At 43.2% G+C, this 20,642-nt stretch overlaps 1 protein-coding gene and 1 long non-coding RNA gene across 10 annotated transcripts; one reads left to right on the top strand and one right to left on the bottom strand.

Annotated features, from left to right (window-relative positions):
- Positions 1–1,494: 1,494 nt before the first annotated feature.
- On the bottom strand, positions 1,495–9,647 carry LOC120645027. Of its 7 annotated transcripts, none has more exons than XR_005664068.1 (13): positions 9,470–9,647; positions 9,247–9,343; positions 8,986–9,083; positions 7,065–7,164; positions 6,150–6,985; positions 5,655–5,751; positions 4,467–4,807; positions 4,080–4,175; positions 3,601–3,851; positions 2,952–3,038; positions 2,311–2,375; positions 2,127–2,207; positions 1,495–1,870 (listed from the first exon to the last, which is right to left on the bottom strand). It is a non-coding gene; the product is annotated as an uncharacterized LOC120645027 (long non-coding RNA). The 7 variants fall into 7 exon arrangements; XR_005664066.1 differs by lacking the exon at positions 9,470–9,647 and adding an exon at positions 5,900–6,009 and having other exon boundaries at positions 9,247–9,463; XR_005664071.1 differs by lacking the exon at positions 9,470–9,647 and adding an exon at positions 3,931–3,953 and having other exon boundaries at positions 9,247–9,463.
- Positions 9,648–15,790: 6,143 nt separating this feature from the next.
- LOC120645024 (disease resistance protein RGA5-like) lies at positions 15,791–20,410 on the top strand. 3 transcript variants are annotated; one of them, XR_005664062.1, is made up of 5 exons: positions 15,791–16,617; positions 17,048–18,006; positions 18,272–19,273; positions 19,455–19,805; positions 20,245–20,410. XR_005664062.1 is itself a non-coding variant. In XM_039921761.1 (4 exons), the coding sequence occupies exons 1-4, from the start codon at positions 15,806–15,808 to the stop codon at positions 19,457–19,459; spliced, it is 2,778 nt and encodes a 925-aa protein (XP_039777695.1). In that variant the 5' UTR covers positions 15,791–15,805; the 3' UTR covers positions 19,460–19,902. The 3 variants fall into 3 exon arrangements, 1 of the variants encoding a protein (XP_039777695.1); XR_005664063.1 differs by lacking the exon at positions 20,245–20,410 and having other exon boundaries at positions 19,455–19,527; positions 19,628–19,902; XM_039921761.1 differs by lacking the exon at positions 20,245–20,410 and having other exon boundaries at positions 19,455–19,902.
- The last annotated feature ends 232 nt before the right edge of the window (positions 20,411–20,642 follow it).

Below are 20,642 nucleotides of genomic sequence, written 5' to 3'. Positions count from 1 at the left end.
ATAAAATTAGTTCAAGCTATAAAAGAAAAAGTAAAAAATCTACAACCTTTAGAGTCACCCTTAGACAATAATTATTTTATTATTGAAACAGATGCATCCATATCAGGATGGGGAGCCATATGAAAACAAAAGCCAAATAAATATTCTTCAAAAGCAGAAGAAAAAATATGCAGACATGCTTCAGGGAGCTATAAACTAAAAACCGTGAATAACACCGATAGAGAGATTTCAGCGATAATTCATGCGCTGAATGCCTTTAGATTGTACTTAGGTTTCAAAGAGTTTACAGTGCGAACAGATTGTGAACCTATTTGTCGTTACTATAACCAAATAAATAGCAAAAAGAGTTCTACTAGAAGATGGGTTCTATTCGAAGATATTATTACTGGGAATGGATATAAAGTAATTTTTGAGCATATTAAAGGAAAAAAATAAATTACCTGACCTCTTTTCACGTTCATCTTTTTGCAGAAATGATGAAGAAGAGCGTCACTTTTAGCGGAATTGAAACATCCGTCTTCGGTCAAGACAACAATCTAAGAGTGTTCCCACCAACGAACTCATATAAATTCAAGCCAAGAGAACATATAATCTTGGACGAAGTGCAAGAATGTATCTTAAATAATTTCTGGTTTCAATATAACAATAAAAGAGAAGAAAAAGGCTACATGCTATCAATATTAAATAGCATTGCTGAATACTTCCACCATATCAACAAAATCCTACCAACACCAAATATTCCAGAAGCTCCTAAACATAGACCAATATATGTAGTTTATGATGGAAAACAGCCTGGTTTATATATAACTTTTGAAGAAATAGTATCTCAGAAAATGGAAGCCAACTTAATTCAAGTTGGAATGTCGTGGAAAAAATACAATGAAATTGATGAAGCCTTGAGTAAAGCAAGAGCTATATTAGGAGTAAATTATTATATAGAACCAGCTGCCAAAGAATATTTCCAAAATTTTAAATTAGCAAAGACAAAAGGAATACAACAAAGATCATCCCTAATGAATACAGCCCAAGAAGGTCCGTCCAAACCAACCTACAAACAAACTCTCCAAAAAGAAATAGACCCGTTAGATAGTGAATATATAGATTGGAAGATTATAGGTATGTTTGAACAAACTTCCCCACAATATAAAAAAGAAATAAAAGAGCAAATCATGAATGAATTAAAGGATGAAATGAAAAGCCAAATAATGAATGAACTAAGACAAGAGATCGAAGAAAAAATTGAAAATATAAAGAAAGATCTGGAAGAAAAATTTGAATTTCCATTAATAGATGACAAAATGGAAGACTCACCAAAAGATAAGATGGATATTCATGGCCACGGTCAAGCTTGAAAACACTTGAATATTGATATGAATATCAATAATTCCGGCGTGGAAGCGCCAATAAACATTCTCATTCCCTTAATTTGATAGTGGTACTATCAAATCTTTGGGCGTGGAAGACATATCCTACAAAATCCTAATAATTTCTGCAGAATCCAAAACACACATATATATATAATAAAATAATACTAATACTAAAAACTCGGATTGTGATATAACAAGTAACAGCAGAAGTATTGCATGGATAAGCCTACACTCAGATCTTTGGAAGATTCTACACAGGAACTTGTTCCAGAAAACTAAAGCAGCAACTCCAGTTAAGGCCATGCGCCGTGCAACTGAACACCATGCAGAAGAAATTCCCTCCATATCGATGAAGTCTACGCCATGCCGCAGAACGATAAGCTCGATAAGAAGATAAGAAGCAGCGAAGGCCTCAGCGCTCTTCGCAGCACTATATAAGGAGGACATGCTTCACAAAGTGAAGGCATCGGTAGGAGAAGCCAGACCCTCCAAGAGCAAAGTTCCTGCGAGAGCACCTAAACCCAATAAAATTCATTGTACCATCCCTGTAAGATAGCCACAAAGTCCATTGTAAAAATACCTACTATAAGGTAATCTTTCCCTTTTTTGTTTTAATAGTTTGGGGCTTTTCCGAAAGGGAAAACCATATGTAAACTTGTTTGTTTAATAAAGTAGTTCTCCTATAATTTCCCTGTATCTACTGGTCTGGTTGCGTTCTTTAAGTCTCTGTGCTAAGGATCCTATAGGAGAAGCCTTTACGGTAGTTCTTGTTTGAAGCCGAGTGTGGCAGTTGAGATAACGACGTAGCCGTAGAGAAGTATTCCCTTCGGGTGGAATTGCCTGGGGAGACGACAAGATTTTAGGCCGCATAGTCATGACCATAGATATCTCGGGAAGGGAGGCTGCTTATTAAATACAAACTTGTGATAAATATGGTGAGTACCGAGTAGGATATTACAACAATAAAGTACACCAGCTGACACGTTGGTTTCGCCAACCCAAAAGATCCTGCAATACATAATAAACTAATAAGCTCCTGAGCATATAAAATAAAATCTTCAATAATCACAAAAGGACAGAAATTAGTCACCGTATAAATAAATACACAAGCCGCATATTCTAATTAAAATATCTAAAGCATATAAGACACGAATTCTGATCTAAATATTTTAATACTAATCTAAGATTCCACGTTTCTATATTATACTAGTAGGGTGCACGTGTGGCATCGCACGTGTCTGAAGAATAATATTGCAAAAAATAATCATATTAAATTTTAGTTGCAATAAGCATGTTTAAGAAACTATATACGGTGAAAACAAGCAAAAAGGTCTCAATTGTGGTGAAAATAGACAAAATATTCAAAACATGAAAAAAATTATATAATTATAAAAATAGGTAAATGGTATGCATAAGATAGTGTGTAATGGAATGTATAAGTATATAATTATAAAAATATGAACATGATACCATTATGAACACGACTGCTTTTCCAATAATGCATTGCGTTCTTATTCACTGCATACGAATTGAACAATGCTCCAATAGCCCTCGCCTAGTAGGAGGCGAAGTTGCATTCTTCACCTGAGGCCTCGACAGGCGACGTCTGGCTCGCCGCATGCTTTCCCACCTCTCGCTGGTGATGCCTCCCCCATCTGCACCGCTGCTCGCCTAAGAACAAGAATTTGATGATCCTATTAAGCAGCTATTCTTGGGTGAAAGACTTTGAAACCTCATATTTTCCATAACCCTCATGTACTTGAGCCTAAGAACAAACGAACTGAATAACACAGTATTTGAGCCTAAGAACAGGAATCTGAGGACTCTATTGAGCAGCTATTCTTCGGTGAAAGACTTTGAAACCTCGTACTTTCCATAACCCTCATGTAGAGTAATCAATTGTACGTTCATGTGCATTCGAATAAAGTACACGGGCTTATGATCAATTTTTCTCCCCCATTGCAACGCATTTGCTAGTAATTATAAAAATAGATAAATGGTATGTATAAGATAGTACGAAGCACGTGTGGCTAACTAAGAGATAATTATATAGATAATCATACAACATGATATAATACTAATTGTCTTGGCGGTTCAAACACACTACAGTAATATAAGTTAGACTGGCAGAAGATTTTTATGAACTGACCATCAACTACCAACAAAATCAAACTCTTAATGGTCAATGTCTTGTAACGCATCGTTTATGCACCTATAATCCTATGTTCTCCACCTCTGCTCATCGCGATCTCGCTGGGGTTCCCCATCGATGAGCTCCTCGTCGACACGAACCCCACCGTCCTCGCCGTCACCGCCGCAGCCTCCCACTAGGTCAGTGGCGCTCGCTCCGGCCACCTCTGCTCCCCCCTTGATGGCCTCGCGCGCCCTCTTCACCTGGCCTCCGTTGCCGCCTTAGCACCACCCCGGCCGTGTCACCTCAGTGCCGCCTTGGCCGCGTCGCCTCAACTCTCCAGATTATGAAGGCTGAAAATGATATAAAGTTTAGTTGTTTATGTGATGAGCTCTGGTTTCAAACAAATTGGATGTGACATCTTTTACTTACTTTTTAATGCCCAGTGCTGCATACTTGAAGGGGTTTGACAGAATTAAGGAGTGGCAATATCGAGGTGTTTTATTACACACATATATGTAACAACATGAGCATTTACATACAACATAAGTACTTAAAGAGTTCAAGGAAGCGTATATTACCAGAAAAACCAGAATATCCTGAAGTATGATGTTTAGGTGTTTGGAGTTGCAGTCTTGTCTTCACCAGCCATATGGGACTTGTAAACAAAGACGCCTCTATAGTGTATAATAACAATAAAAATAGTTTCATGAATAAATGGCACGCATAATGATCAAATAAAATATCAGTAAATAAATAACACTACTAAGTCAGTTGTCAGAAAAATCATAAGGGTAATGCACACTACAGAAGGTCCAGTTGCTTTTTGACAATTTAATAGTTAACGTTTGAATCTTAGATTGAACAATGAAAAAAAAAGTGATCCAACAATATTGATCCTTTTAGAAAAGATAAGTCAATTTCCATTAAAAAAAAGAAAAGATAACTCAACGTACAAACCAAAGCACCTGCTTCTGTAGCTGAGATGAGATGTTGGACCAGATGAAGCTGGTCATCCTTCCTCTGTAAGTATCTCAGACCCTGCAGGATAAAAGCCCGCAAAAAGTCCTCTCAGACCCTGCATGAAGCTAGCTAAACAATAGCATGCTTCCGCGCCGACGTGATCGACATGACTGAGACCGAACCCGATGACTTGCTCACCGCGGCCTGCACTGTGGCGCTAGAGTCCTCGGACAGGCAATAGCATGCTTCCTCTCTTGAAGTCTGTTGATGCTTCCAATTGCCAAGACATACATACCAATCAATTTCCGGATGAAAAATACCAACTCACTGGTTAAGTTTGTACACCCTGCAAGTAAAGAAGAAACCTTGTAAGTTCATCGGAGGAGGATATGCACAATATGTTCTAATACCGTTTCTAGAAACAAAAGAACCGGCAAGTCTAGAATAAATAATTGGTAAATCAGGATATGGTGTAATACTCTATACATTCCTTTTTTTAACAAAAAGTAAGGGCTTACTTCTTTCCCTTTGTCTGCATTTTGTCCTCTATAGAATTCAATACATGACATCTTCCACAAATATAGTAGAATGAAAATAATTTAGAAAAAGTAAGACGTTTGGTATCCACTTGAAGAAATCTTCTGCTACAAAAGTAAAATAATCTGCATTGGGCAAAGAGGATGACCACAGTATACCAATGGAAAAGATAATCAGATGTATTTATCTATATCAGCATCAAAAAAAAGTTTACCTACAATCAGAAGACAGTTTTAAGATAAAAGGTATTGTAGAAAAGCTGTAGTCTAGTAGTGATGGTTGGAATAATATAAATTTTATTCGAAAATGAACTCAGTACCAATTATCCAAAAAGTGGTTCAGTTGTCAAGCCCATTATGATCAATTTACAATTTGAGAAGTTCAAAAATAACTAAATTTAATGTCCTGAGCCCCCTAACAGAAAAACTATAAAGTTTGAGCATGTATGTTCCTCTTTTGTGATTACTATTACTTTGGAAAATATCCACCAGCAACAGTCAGATTCATTTTCGATAATACCCACTGACAGTATCCACCAGCAACAATCAGATTCGACAATGCAAAAGTTGGTAGACTGACAGTAAGTGGCCACATATTTGCTAAATGCTACAGAGTAACCAGGGTACTTCTGAGTTCTGACAATCTATTAGCATTACCATTGTTTTGATCTCGTGGTGGGGATCCCCAGACATCACTCCAAGACCTGCCTGTGTCTGAATTATCTTGGTTCACCATCCGTTTTCTGACTTTTTCCTGTGAAAATCATGCAGATTTACATTTAAAACATTTATATTTTTTCTATTAAAAACCATCGCAGGTAAACATATAAGGTGACATTTAAAACACTTGATCCTTGAGTGCACTGTCATCAAAGAAAGGGTTTATTGCTGTTGTTGTGTACCCATGGATCTCATCATACACTGCAGGTTGTGCTGGATCACTCAGCACCTGCCCTTCCACACCCCATGCTATCTCAGATAGATAAGATCAGGAATATTAACTGAACTGAACCTAGATAAAAAGAGAAGTAAATCTTTTTTTCTTGGCAAAGTAAAAGTAGCATTTTGATTCTTTGCCAAACATTATATAGCCTGTAAACAAAATTATGATCTTGTTGCTACCAAAAGCAAATCAATCTAGCAATTACTCACAGAGGTTTAGCCGCTGACCTCGCCTCTCGCGGATCTGCTGACGGTGCCTTGGACCCCGCAGCGGGCGAGGAGGAGCCCTCGGGGCCTCGCCTGCGGCGCCGGGAGCTAGTTCACTCGCGAGAAAAAAAAGCAAATGGCCTGGATCCAGTGTCCGAATCATAGAGCTTATGAAAAATAAAATGATGCAGCTTCCAAACAAAATGCACATCAATCTTTCTTTTCAACAATTTTTATATATTCTTTTACTATTACTATTGACGCTAATAGAAGTCAGCAATATATCAACTCACATAATAGATGCAACACCATATATTGTTTTGTTCAAGTTCAAAGAACTTTTCCATCAGTGAATAGCACACGTGATGTAAATTTTCAAAACAATAATGGAAGTGCATGATCATCTTTCATCAGTTAAGTAGAATGCCAAGACTAATTTAAGTTTGATAGTTCCTCTATGAAAGTATCGCAGTTGCAGTCAAAATAATATTCTACCACTACAAAATATAAACATATCATATTGAGACATTTCAGTTCGGTAATCAGGAGGATTAAATACAAAGTTTCATGGAAAAGTACTTTTCTTCACATCATGATGGAAATGAGTTCTACTCAGCAACCAACTCAGATCCTGATTAATTTGTTAGTGGATAATAGAATCATTGACCAACTTGAAACAAATAGATCTGCATAAGCCAATTTAATAAACAAAAACAAATTAACTTGACAGCATACATAATTTCATGACCAGGCAGGGCAGTGTTGGTTTGCTAAACCTTGGTGTGAGCCAAACTGGAGAAATAGCTGAAACCCTGAACTTGAGCTGTTCGGATAGCTCACTGAAGAGCAAACATATTCATGTCAGAACAAACATATTGGAAACAACAATAGACCAGCAGAAACTTTGAATATGAGCACCTTTGAATGGGTCAGACAGATAACATCTGCAGGTGAAGGATCGTCGCGGCCCTTCGTTGCGGCAGGAGTGGCTTCTCTGAGGTCGGCGACACCATTCAAGCTGGTCATAAACGCCACAAGTAATGGTTAAAAAGCTCCAAGAATATTAATACAGTCAGAAGGTTGCAAGTAACGGTTGATAAAGGGAAGGCACTCAGATTTACATCCTGGGAGCCTTCGTAGACATATAGAATTTTAAAACTGACATATATAGCAATGCTAAAATAGGAGATAGCACAATCAAATATAAATTATGTTGGCACCATTCATCATACATTTGTTTGTATAGTACCATAAGAATCAAATGAGAAACTACCGTCTAACAAAAATAAATGAGAAAATATGATATTTTGGTCCGTATAAGAAAAATAGGTTGAAGTTTTATCTAGCCTGGTCATGAGGTTAACTACAAAGGCACATATTGTGATACACATGATATCATCTAATTAAGCTACTGCTCTAATATATTGATGGCAACACACTGCTGCACAACTGTCAGAATTTAGAGAAAACATGTATGCAAAAAGTTCTCATGTTTAACCACAAATTCTATTAAATCATTAAACTGCTGAGAGCGATCCTGCACAACTCCAACGCCACGGGCAATATCGCCAAGTGGGCAGCAGAGTTGGCTGAATTCCAGCTGGACTTCCAGCCCCGCCATGCAGTCAAAAGCCAAATCCTGGCTGATTTCATAGCAGAATGGACTCCTTCCCCAAGCAATTCTGGAGGTCCGGACCTCAACGCTGGACCCCCGGAACCGGAAGTCAGGACACCAGTCTTTACCGAGCCCCACTGGACGCTCTTCTTCGACGGGTCCGCCCGCGAGCGGTGGGCCGGGGCTGGTGTGGTCCTCATCGACCCAAACGGAGATCAACTGAAGATTATGCTCACTAAAATTGGTTCATACAATTATTTATTCATTATCCAATGGCACAACCGAGCCATATTGCAATTGAACACAGCCACCCCATCCAAACTTGAAATTGCTCCTCACTGGACACCATGACATAAACTGAAATGTTTATCAGGGAAACTTCAGAGATTAACTTAGGAATATACATACAACTACGAAAGCAAGAAAGTTATGGCATATTCCCTCCGTCCCAAAAAGTAAGTCAGTCTAGGAATTTAAGTACAAATTAATAAGTTAAAATGACTATGTTACGAGCTATTTATTACCCATATTTGGCACTGATTGATTCTTGCATGTATATGCACTTTATAAATAGGGTAAGATGACTTATTTTTTGGGACAAAATTTAAATCCTAGAATGACATGTATTTTGGGACATTGGAGTAGCTCAGACTCCATTGCTAGCATGCCGTATTGCGATCTTTGCTATGGGCAACTAATCATTGCCTGAGATACTTCTCATAGTATCTTGTGCACTCGCAGTACTGAGTGGTAACATTGACAAAATTTGAATTTCTCTCTTTACTCTAATTTCTTATAAGCACCAGAGAGCAAATCTCTACATGCAAGATATTGGAGATATACATTCATTAGCACACTCTACTATCGGCATGTCTAGATAAAAAACCCTGCATATTCCCCAATGTCCAAACACACATCTTTTACATTCATTTTCAGATCAGGTGCAGCAAAAATAAAAAAAAACACCAGCATCTAGGGAAAAAAAAGAGAGGGCACCTGGGATTAAACATGAATATAGTACATGGTCATTTTTATCAAACACATTTGACATGCAAAACACAACATCCTAATCAACAGCAAGGATGCCCAATTGCGACCGGGGATTGAAAATTAGGTAAGAAAGAACATGCCTGATTAGGAGATCTCCATTCCAGGGTCGTTGGTAGAATGAGAATTAAAACGCACGGGCACATAAGAACGTAGATAGAAAGGAGGAATCTTTACCATTCCAGGGTCCCTGGTAGATTGCTAGCCGAGCAATGAAATGATCCTTGCACCTGACGAGGGCATGCAAATGCCAAGCTACCAGCTAATCGCAACACCTGTGATGTTAATTAAGATATGGGGTCAAATTGGAAGAAACCAACCCAAACATGGATCAAATCCACAAATATGCGCAATTTTGGGAGAACAGAAGAGGGTTTGGCCCCCAACAACCCACAACAAAGGGAAAAATGAATCAAAAGAGGAAGAGATGAGTCAAACCTGTAGGTATTTGATGGGAAGGGTCACGCTTTGCTAGATCTTTTTTGTCGCTGCTATTGCCCCCATCCAATTTCTCCTTCGCACGCATGTGCTGCTGCTGTGGATGGAGGGGACAGGAGGCGCAGGAGATGCCGAGATAGTTTGGTACACAACCGTGGTTCGAAGAAAAAAGAATTTGGTCTCCTCTTTGCGCGAGGGGATGACGGCATCGGGACAAGCAAACCTGAGCACCGGATCGGGGCGAAGGCAGCGGCGGGGTGGTCGGAGCGGAAGGGCGTTTCGTGGAGCCGCGGCCTCCCGGCAAGGGGCCTTGGGCTTGAGACGGCTTGGATCGTGGGCAACGGGCGGAGGTGGATAGGGCGAGCGGATCCACTCCCTCGCGCAGCAGCCTCGCGCCGCGACCCCCCGGCACGTGCCGTGACTGTCACACTCGGTTTTAAGGACAAAATCGAATGTATAACTATATATAGGCCAGGATCAAATTTCATACATATAGAGACATTATAAGTGAATAATCAGTAACAGTATCATAAAAAAAGAAAAAACAGCTAATAAAAGACTATCAGAGTTATACAGCTTATCCTGGAAACAAAGACTCCAAACTTCACAGGCAATCGACTGGGGTTGCATACGCCTAGAACTCAGCAACATCTTCAGGAGACTTCATAAACCTTCTCCTTCTGAGCAACAGTAAGCAAGGATGAGTACACTTATGGTTGGTACTCAGCAAGGCCACAAGAAATAACCAGAAAGTGATTTAAATCTATCTTTAAGTTTAATTAATCATGTGAGGGTCCAAGCCGCTCATGACCGTGAGCACGGCTGATATATCAGTTTTACACTCTGCAGAGGTTGTACACTTTCACCACAATTCGCATAAAAGTTCCGAAGAACTTTGAACCCAAACACGTATATATGCTGATCAGGCACAATATCACACTTTCGAGATGTGATTGCATAGGGACGCTACGAGGCCTTTATAAAGATTCCCTAACATGTGACAACCCGCTAAGGTTTCAAGTCAAAGTGGTCGTAACACTTCCTAATGAGGTGGTACCTTGCCAAAGGACCATTAAACAATATCAATTGCCCCAAGAGGACCGAGCTATACCCCATCGATGCATCCCCTCTTGCCCTTTCGGTAAGACTGTCACAAGCTAGAGTCTCCAATTAATTAGCCAAGACCAGAGCCATGTAGTATTGTGGTTGTACTGTTTTCTTGGGTGGTTCTCTATGTTCTAATTAAATCAAGTATTGTCATAAATAAGCATAGATAGAAGTATGGTTAGGGTCACTTGCCTTTCTCCAACGAAAAGCTAATCTTACTGCGCTTCAGCTTTTGCTCACTTGAAACTCTTGATCTTCAAACTTCGAACAGCGATCATTCTACTCGGAGCAATCATGGAGCAAACATACAAAACAACAAACAAGTATATCTAAGAACAATACACCAAAACAAAAGAAAGGCTTTAAAAGAACATACTAAAGGGATAGGGCTCGCTGCTATGGTTACGAGAGCGCAAGAAACACAGAAAACAGAGCTAGAATGTGGAAACTATGGGATAAATAGTGAGTTAAGGATTTAGTCGCGATTAACCAAAAGGTTAAGGACTAACAAAAAAGATTTATAAGACACAACAAAGTGTGCTCATAGAGGATAACAAAGTGATAATGCTACTGCACACGTTGCGAGGATCACGTGAGCGCGAGAATTGATGAAAACAGGGCTAAAACGAAGAAGTTATGGCTAAAACATGGTTCTAGGGGCTTATTTGTAAAAGTCTTGAAAGAACAGGGGCTCTGGGTGACAAAACCGAGCGCTAAAACAAAATTAAACCTAAACTTCAGGGGCTAGCATGAAAACCTACGCACTAAGGATGGCGGGTTCTATTTTGTAAAAGCGCAGGGGTTAAAACAAAAGAAACAGGACTGGTTTGTAAGTTCTTTTGAACTGTGGAGGACGGCGGGTTGATTTAAGAAAAGCTGAGGGTCTCTTTTGCAAAAATTCCTAGGGTTGACCGGTAAGGGTGGGATTGACTTGGGTTAGATCCGATCGCGACCGTTGGATCTCGATCAGGCGGCTGGGGTTGGCTCAGGCGGTGCGGGCGGTGGCGCTAGCGCTGGCGGCGAGGCTGGGCGGCGGCGGCCCACCGGCGATTTGCGAAATCGCGATTCCACCCGTGATTCCGACTCGGGTTTGGTCGGGGAGCAAGCGCGCACGACAGCGAACACGATGGGAGACTCGACGCGGGCACGCTGGGCCGGGACGCGGGCGCTCGGCTACGATGCAGGGGCTCGGGCTCCGGCGAGCGAAACGGGCAAGCGCGGGAGTGCTAGGGTGAGCGAAAGTGGCCGACGGGGTGCCTCACCTTGACCTCGAGCTCCGACGGCGGCTGGTAGAGGCGAGGGAGTGATGGGATGGCGGGTTAGTGGCGGCGCCGAGCTCGACTAGAGCTCCAATGGTGGCGGCGCGACTAGGGTTTCGCGAGGAGCGACGGCGGCTTCGAACGGGGTCAAAGGGGAGGGTCCTTGCGGCGCTATAAATAGGGCCAGGGCCTCGGCATGCGGGCCCAAGGCACGAGGAGGCATGGCCGGGTCGGACTCGAGCTCGAGTCCGGCTCGGTCGGGAGGAAGGAGGCGACCCCCAACAGGCGGGGCCTGCCTGGCGGTCACAGAAGGAGGGGGTGCCGAGTTGGGCCGAGAAAGAAGAATGGGTCAGCGGAACGGGCCTGTGGGAAAGAAAGGAAGGAGAGAGAGAGAAAGGAAGGGGAAGGAGGTTGGGCTGGGCTAAAAACAGAGATAGGGAAAAAGAGAAGGTTTTTCATTTTCTTTTGAAATAGATCCAAACAAGTTCAATTTAAATTTAAATTCAAGAGAATTTAAACTCGAGTTGAACAACAAACAATAAAACAATGCATTTCAGCATGGATACAACACAAACAAAACAACCTCATTTAATTTAGAAAACAACCAATTGTTTTTTCATACTAAATTTCTTGTAAAGAAAAATAAATGTTGGAAAAATTTTAGAATTATGAGAAAATTGTTGTTTTATTTTTAATTTTAATCACATCCTGAAATTCAAAAATTTCAGGGTGTGACAGAACTACCCCTTAAAAGGAATCTCGTCCCGAGATTCACAAGGCTAGCAAGAGACCCAGATTTAGGTATATAGCATCTGACACGTGAACTTTCTTCTTGGTCATTTCTGCTTACGAAGTATACTTCTTAATTTAGGGTAACTCACACAAAACACTTCACGGATACTCAGTCTAACCCCATTTTTATCTATCCATTCTTTCCTCGGCTTCATTGTCCCATCCTTCGTACCATGATAAAGTGATATGAATAGAGCGTACTTGCTTCCTTCTGGCTTGAGTATATGGTATCACTTCTCAAGTCCTCATACACATCTCATAACCTTTAAGTAAAGTGACGAAGATAAGCCAACCATAAAGTTCAGATCTTCCCCAAAGGTCCTTAAGCATGCGCTGCATTGTGGAAACATGCTTTTCTTGCTTTACTATCTTGGTGACTCGCGGTGGCATGAGAATTGGAGACTGACGACATTCTCATCTGGCCAAGGTATCGTGATCATCCGTCCTGGCAAGGGGACCAACTGGTGACGTCTGACAGAGTGTATTGGAGTTTCGGTTCTTGGGTTGATCATCATCCTCCTTTTCACACCAACTGACAAGGTGTCCATCTTCTCCACACTTGAGGCAGTATAATCCAAAATCACGGGATCTGGTCATCTTACGCTTTGTTGGACATCTATTGGCATAGTGCTCTTCTTTACTACATACAGAACACATTCTTTTAGCATACCCATCCTGGCTTCCTCGCTTTGTGGAATATCTGTTGGCATAGTGGCCCTTTTCACCACATTTAAAGCACACTACTCTTTTAACACGTCCATCCCGACCTTCTTTCTGCTCTACCTCCACCCTTGGTGGAACAGCTTGTGCATCAGAATTCTTCTTGATAGAGTCGTCATATGGAGGTTGAACAACTTTTGGCTGTGATTGGTTGGAATTGGGTTGATCACTTCTATTTGCCAATGGTTGTGGTAACTCCACCTTCTCTTGGCCTGCTTTACTAATTTGTTTCTTAGGCTGCTTGCTTCTTCTAGGCTGAAACTCTTTGAAAGAGATACTCCAATCCTCGAGGTTTATAATATGAGTACTATCTTCTTCTTGGGCGGCTCCTTCTAGAACTGGATCTTGGGTGGATAACTTCCTCTTGATATCTAAATGATAATGTTGTCTTGCCTCCACTGTCATTAAGTTATCCTCTTGGAGACACCGACGACCATAATGCTCGCAGCACTGACATGTTCCCGAAGTCTTATTATCCTCATGTTGTTCCTCTATTAGTGGCTTTGGTGCTTCATAATTCCTCTTACGCTTTTCATTGTTCCATGCTTCAGCAACTTGACCGCCCGGCCCCTCACGCCATGACCCTGCAGCCCTCGCGCCGCTTCTTCCTGCATGGCATGCCGCCGCCCTGTGCGCCGCCCATCGCAGGCCTTCGCGATGCCGCGGTGGGGGAGGAGCGCCCGGGGAGGGGACTGGGGAGCAATGTCGGGGAGGGGTAGGGGACTGGGCAAGGAGAGAGGAAGGGAAGGGTGGGGAGCATCACCAGGGTGGGGAGGGGACTGGGCAGCAGCGCAGGATTGACGGGAAGAGATCGAGGCGGCGGAGAGGGGAGGCTCCCCTACGACACCTGAGATGCGGGGAGGAGTTGGCCGACGGAGGGTGCCCCCATGGCAGCAGGGCGGAGGAGAGGGGCGGCGCTCGGCACCAGGGAGGCGGGGAGGAGGGGGCCGACGGAGGGTGCCCCCACGGCAGCAGGGCAGAGGAGAGGGGCGGCACTCGGCGCGGGGAGGAGGGGGGCGTGCTCGGCAGATGGGACGACGGGGGCAGCGAGCAGGGCCAGGCTCATGTGGCCGAGATCTCGGGTGGCGGCTCGGCGGGGATTAGCTCGTGCGTGATTGGCTCAGGCAGCTCGGCGGGGATTTGCGCGATTCATGGCCTCCCAGCCTGTGTGGGCCATGGCGTTGGGTACGCGGGCGGGTAGGACGGGTGGAGGTGAAAAAAACTGGGACAAAGTGCGGGAAACATTTTAGAAACCACAAATTTTTTTTTTGATCACCTAGATTTCCATGTCCACTTTGCTTACAGGTGGGGACAGCGAGTGGGGATGTGAGGGGTGGGTAGGAAATTTTTTGGTGGATGGTGACTTTAAAAGTTAAGGTTCTTTATAGTATAGAGTATAGATAGATCTGTCTGGTAAGAGAGAGAGAGAGAGAGTCATGATTGCTGGTCTTGGTCCTGGAGTCATGTTAATCGCGGAAAGGACGAAGAGATGTAACTGATTAGAGAGCAGGTTATAGGAGAGGATATGGATTCGCGGAAAGGGACTGCAATTTTATAGTGTGGAATGCCTCTTCAAAGCCATTCAGAGTGCTCCACTATAAAAAATGAATGAACAGAAAAAAAACATATATAAATATGATAGTACAAAGATTATTTCATCTGTGATAAGTATTAGTTGCGTAGCCTAGAATTCACCTTCTGAATAACGATGGAGGCTTAAAGTCCAACATAATTGATTTCTAGATTTTTTTTTTTGGAACTCTTGAATATTTGCTGATTTGAATGCTGCCACCCGCGACCCGTGAAGAAGCCCAACCCGTGAAGAAAAAAGGCTAGCTGCTAGGGGTACCGTGTCACCGGAGACGACAAAAGATGTTACGCGCTTACTGTTTTCAAATGAAACTTTGAAAAAACCTCTATTCCTCTTCGTATGGAGATGCGAGACGTTAAATGAAAAGTATTGTTTTCTAGCAAAAAGTTGCCGCAAAAGGCTTGTTTTCTGGCAAAAGGTTGCAGCAAGAGGCTTCTTTCGAGGAGCGCAACGTGCTTTCCCATGGGAGATGCAAAAACTTTCTATTTTCCGTACTAGCAACCCGGCGCTGGCAGTGGTATCCGAGGTGCGTGCGAGGTGCGCCCGGTATTTTTTTTGTCCGTCCAAGACCAAGGCTCATCACCAGGCTCGCTGATCTGGCCGCCGGCGAGTACACACCCATCCAGCTTCTCTTATGAACTTGGCACCGTCACAGTTTTACACGCCCTGCAGGGTCTCTCATCCTACCGGACTACTCTGTGGCGATGCTAGTATGCCAACCTCACTCGCTTAATGATCTGTTGGAAGATCTGGCCACAATTTCAAGCTTTTGTTTTTACAGAAAAATATGTGCATCATGGTGAGAATCAAACTGAAACTCTGCCAAAAGGTTGCAGCAAGAGGCTTCTTTCATGGAGCGCGCCCCGGCACTGGCAGCGGCATCCCAAGGCACACCACGTGCATACAACTGTTCATCACCATTTTTCTTTTGCCCCTCGTGAGAACCACTGCACGAGGCCTGATTCTGCTCAAAAGCTACCTTAGGCACCACCGTGCAACTCCACACGCCATTACTGCTCACAGCTCACAGCTCACACATACACACACACACAGAACTTGCTCCTTGGGCCCATAACCAGATCCTCCGGCCATGGAGCTCGTCATGGGGGCACTGCCCAGCCTCATCCCCAAGCTCGCTGATCTGGTCGCTGGCGAGTATGGTCTGCAAAAGGAGGTGAAGGGGGGGATAATCTTCCTCCAGGCTGAGCTCGAGAGCATGCAAGGTGCTCTCGAGAAGATCTCCAAGACGCCGGCAGACAAGCTTGATGACCAGGACAAGATCTGGGCAAGGAAAGTGAGGGAGATGTCCTACGACATAGAGGACACTATCGACACGTATATGGTGCGATGCAAGGGGGGGAGGAAGCCGGCCGAACAGCATGGCTTCAAGGAAGCCATTGACCGGACCCTTAAATGGTTCAGGCAGCCTATGATCCGCCGTAAGATTGCTAAGGAGATCAGAGAAATCAAGAGCCATGTCGAAGAGGTAGCCATGCGGCGTGATCGGTACCAGATCAACACTGATGTTGCGAAGCCTGTGACTGTCGATCCTCGGTTGCTATTTGCTCAGTATGAGGTGAAAGAGCTCGTTGGCATTGATGAGGCTAGAGAAGAGGTAATCCGGATTCTAATGGAAGGCAATAAGGAAGTGTCCAAGCAGCGCGGCAAGATAGTTTCAATTGTTGGGTTTGGAGGCCTGGGAAAGACTACTCTTGCTGATGTGGTGTACAAAAAGATTAGAGCACGATTTGATTGCTCAGCTTTTGTTTCTGTATCTCAGACACCCGACCTGAAGAAACTATACAAGCAGTTGCAGTATGACCTTGGCAAGAGCATCAATGAAGAAACACTGGATGAGAGGCGGCTCATCGAACTACTCCGAGAATTCCTTCAAGACAAAAGGTAAGAAACACTCCTTTTCATCAATTTGTACATACCGATTTTTTTTAGCCACTTATAATTTGCACCATCTGTTCATCATACTCCTTCCGTCAATTATATATATGAAGTATAAGGCTACATATGGTTAATTAAATGTTCATGGATGGTTTCTATCAAATGACAAAATACAAGCACTTAAGCTTTATCACAACATTATTAAGTGCAAACAATTTCCTGACTGGCCTTATTTTTTGTTTTGGCAAACATTTCGAGTGGATTATTTTATTTGTCCATGAACTTGCTAAACCAGATTCTATATAGATTAAATTATCAAACCATTAGTAGTGCTCCAGTTAGCTTGATTTGCATAAAGCTGGTATATGAACAATACTTAGAAACTTTTCCGTCCTAAACAAGGAGTTTTTTTTCTAATAACTTGTGATATATGTAGGTATTTTGTTGTTGTTGATGACATATGGGATATCTCAGTTTGGAATATGATTAGATGTGCTTTGCCTGATAATGATGTTGGATACACTATTATTACAACTACCCGTATTGCTGATGTTGCTGAACAAGCTGGTAGTGCTTACAAGCTGAAACCCCTTTCTTCAAACAACTCTCGGAAGCTATTTTTTAGAAGAATATTTGGTAACGAAAACAAAGACAACAATGAAGAAATAGAAAAATGTCCTGATGATGAACTTGCAGAAGTATCTGACAGAATACTAAAGAAATGTGCTGGTGTGCCCTTAGCAATTATTACAATGGCTAGCTTGCTAGCTTGCAAAGTAAGAAATAAACTGGAGTGGTACGAGGTGTACAATTCTGTTGGTACTGGCATGGAAAACAATATGGATGTGGAGAATATGAGAAAGATATTGTCTTTCAGCTATTATGAGCTGCCATGCCATCTAAGGACTTGCTTGTTATATTTAAGCATGTTTCCTGAAGATTTTGAAATTGACAAGGACCGCTTGATAAGAATGTGGATAGCTGAAGGTTTTATCCAATGGGAAAAACAGGGGAAGAGTCCATTTGAAATAGGAGAGTTTTACTTCAATGAGCTCATAAACAGAAGTATGATCCAACCGATATATTACTTTGACACTGGCACACTATATGGTTGCCGCATACATGATATGATGCTCGATCTTATCCGTTCCTTTTCAAGCGAGGAAAACTTTGTTACCATACTAAGTGATATCGATAGCACATCTCCATCAAGTACGATTCGGAGGTTGTCCCTTCAAAATGGCAAGAAAAGTCACGTGATGGCTCAGGCTACTAGAAACTTGTTGCAACATGCAAGGTCAGTTGTTATCTTCCCAGCAGCCGTTGCTCAAGTGCCGGCTGCTGGCAGCTGCCGATTTTTACGTGTACTGGATTTGGAGCATTGCAACCTTTCACATTAGGGGTGGAATCGAGCCGAGCCTCGACTTTTTTCGAGCTTTCTTCGAAATCAATATATTCGTATTTATTATAGTCTCCCGCGTTGTTTGATATGCAACTTCAAATCGAGCATAACGAGCCGAGCCGAGCCGAGCCTGCCAAAATTGACTTTTGTTCCAAATCAACTAATCTTTATTTTAAAAAAAGAACGAACGTAATCGGAGCAATTTTGAAACGAGCCACCGAGCCAGCTTAACGAGCTTTTTTTCCAGCCCTATTTCACATACTGATAGCCTTAAGTACCTTGGAAATTTATACCAGTTGAGGTACTTAAGACTATATTCTACGGATATTTCTCAGCTCCCGGAAGAAATAGGAAACCTGCAGTTTCTACAAACATTGGATGTGAGGAGCAATCCTATTTCCATCTTGCCTTCAAGTGTTGTCGAGCTAAGAAATTTGATGTGCCTAGACATTGACGAGACTACAAGAGTGCCAAATGGAATCGGAAACCTAACATGCCTTGAGCAGCTGGCATGGTTATGCATTGATGGGTCCACCATAAACATTATAGAGGAGTTGGGCCAGCTAACTGAACTGAGGTTGCTGCGTATTCAATTGGACGAGTGGACCGACAAGCTGTTGGGGTGCCTACACAAGTTACAAAAGATCCAGGAACTACATATAAAAGTCGATCGTTGGCCACGCAACATCGGTGGATTGGATGCCTGGGTCGCTCCTCGACATCTCCGTTTATTGAATGCAGAAGACTTCTGTTGGTTTTCTACACTGCCGGCTTGGGTGAATCCATCGTTTGTTCCGGTTCTCACCTGCCTACTGATTGCCGTGAGGGAGCTACATCAGGTGGATCTCGACATCCTCGGGAGGTTGCCAGCTCTCCGCCATCTACGGCTGGAGGTGGACAATAAGAACCTGGGAATCCTTCAGGGGTTAATTGTTAGTCCTGGTTCGTTCCCGTGCCTTGAATTCTGTTACTTCTTTAAATTTGTATGGCCAGTGGTGTTTCAAAAAGGAGCTATGCCAAGGCTCACATCGCTTAGCCTCTGGTGGTTGTTTTATGCGCGGGAGGCAAGAGGAACTGGCAGCAGCGATGGTGGTCTCGACTTGGGCCTGGGGAACCTGCCATCGCTGCAGACGGGCACGGTTGGGCTCCGATGTGAAGGCGCTAGCAAGGAGGCGGCGGAGCAAGCCAAAGCTGCGCTGACGCATGCAGCTGAAATGCATCCCAATCATCCCCGACTTCATATAAGTATTGTATATGAAGGTGCAGTAGCTCCTGTACTTACTCCTTGCTTCTCTCATTTCCCATTTCTCCGAAACTTAATTGCGTTGGTTTTTCCTGCCCTGTGCCACCCTAGCTCCAGTTGTTTTTTCTCCCGTTATTCTAACATATCTTCTCCGCTTTATCTCTTCAAACCTTAATTTCATTTCTATTTCCGTTTCAGGTTGAGATGATGAATAACAAACCGGAGAAAAGATTCGAGTTAACGCCAATGATAAGTTGCTGGCACATGACAAGTTCCTCTGCTTCCCCGCATCTGCAGAGATTAAATTGCCTTGTGCACGCTTGGAACCTAGAGATCTTCCGGCTGGCTAAATTTTACTCCATTTTCTGCAGTACCGTAATGTTGCTCTCCCTGTCGCTGACATCAATCATGCAGTAGTGCACGGAAAAGGCAGCGCAATGTGTTGTCCACAGGAGGAGCATGCAACGGCAGCCTTGGACAGAACAAAACGCAATGGTATTCCGGTGACAGAGTCGGGCCTAGATGTCATGCAAGGGTATGCTATTGTAGGCAGTGGCGGAGCTACATGTCGGCAAAAGAGGGCTATGGCCCCCCTTTCCAAATGAAATTACATAGGTATATGCAAAATTGAAACATTGAAGGTCTATCTTGTGTGCATCAAATTATCTAGGCTGGCAGCCACGCAACAAGTTGCAGACAGCACGCAGCATCGGAGTGACGACCGCATTGTCGCTTACGCCTCATCGCCTCTTCAGCCCCCTACCGCCCCCCTAGTCTGCGGTCTCCATCATCTGCTGCTCGCCCGCCTCCGCAGCGCGGCCGTGAGATGAATCGGACTCCGGTTGTCGCAATCCACCAATTCCAATCAATTTATGGTTCGTCCAATCACTAGCGCCACCTACCAAGGGCAGGCTTCTTCCTCCTCGGTTTTTAGTCAGGGAAAAATAGCCCCCCTACCGTTCATTTCTAGTTCCGCCACTGATTGTAGGGTGTGTTCCTGTTGAGTGCTAGTGATCTACTTCCATGAGGCTCTCGAAAGTGCAATTATTTGCATAGCTTTTATTATGCTGTATTTGACCTGCCGTTTGTTTGTACTAATCTTCTGAAGTCTACCTATGTTTGACGAAGACGAAGAAGAAGTATTTTTTGGATTATTTGCAACTTGTTGCCTAGGTCGTCATGTGTGCCCGCGAGACGTCTGAGCATATGTGCCGGTATGCAACTACAACACCTGCTCTGTTTCGGTGTGCAATGAGAGTAGGAGATTACTGGATAGTAGTGAACGCAGGCTCTGTTTCCATGTGCTCTGTTCCGTGCATAACTCTGTTCTGCAGAGCATGGTGCCCTCACGAGTAGCTTCACCTGCTGCAGTCGGACCCATGGTTG

The sequence above is a fragment of the Panicum virgatum genome, chromosome 8K (genome assembly GCF_016808335.1).
Source record: "Panicum virgatum strain AP13 chromosome 8K, P.virgatum_v5, whole genome shotgun sequence".
NCBI lineage: Eukaryota > Viridiplantae > Streptophyta > Magnoliopsida > Poales > Poaceae > Panicum > Panicum virgatum.
The sequence above is the reverse complement of the archived record's forward strand: the minus strand, read 5'-3'. Positions and strand labels throughout refer to the sequence as shown.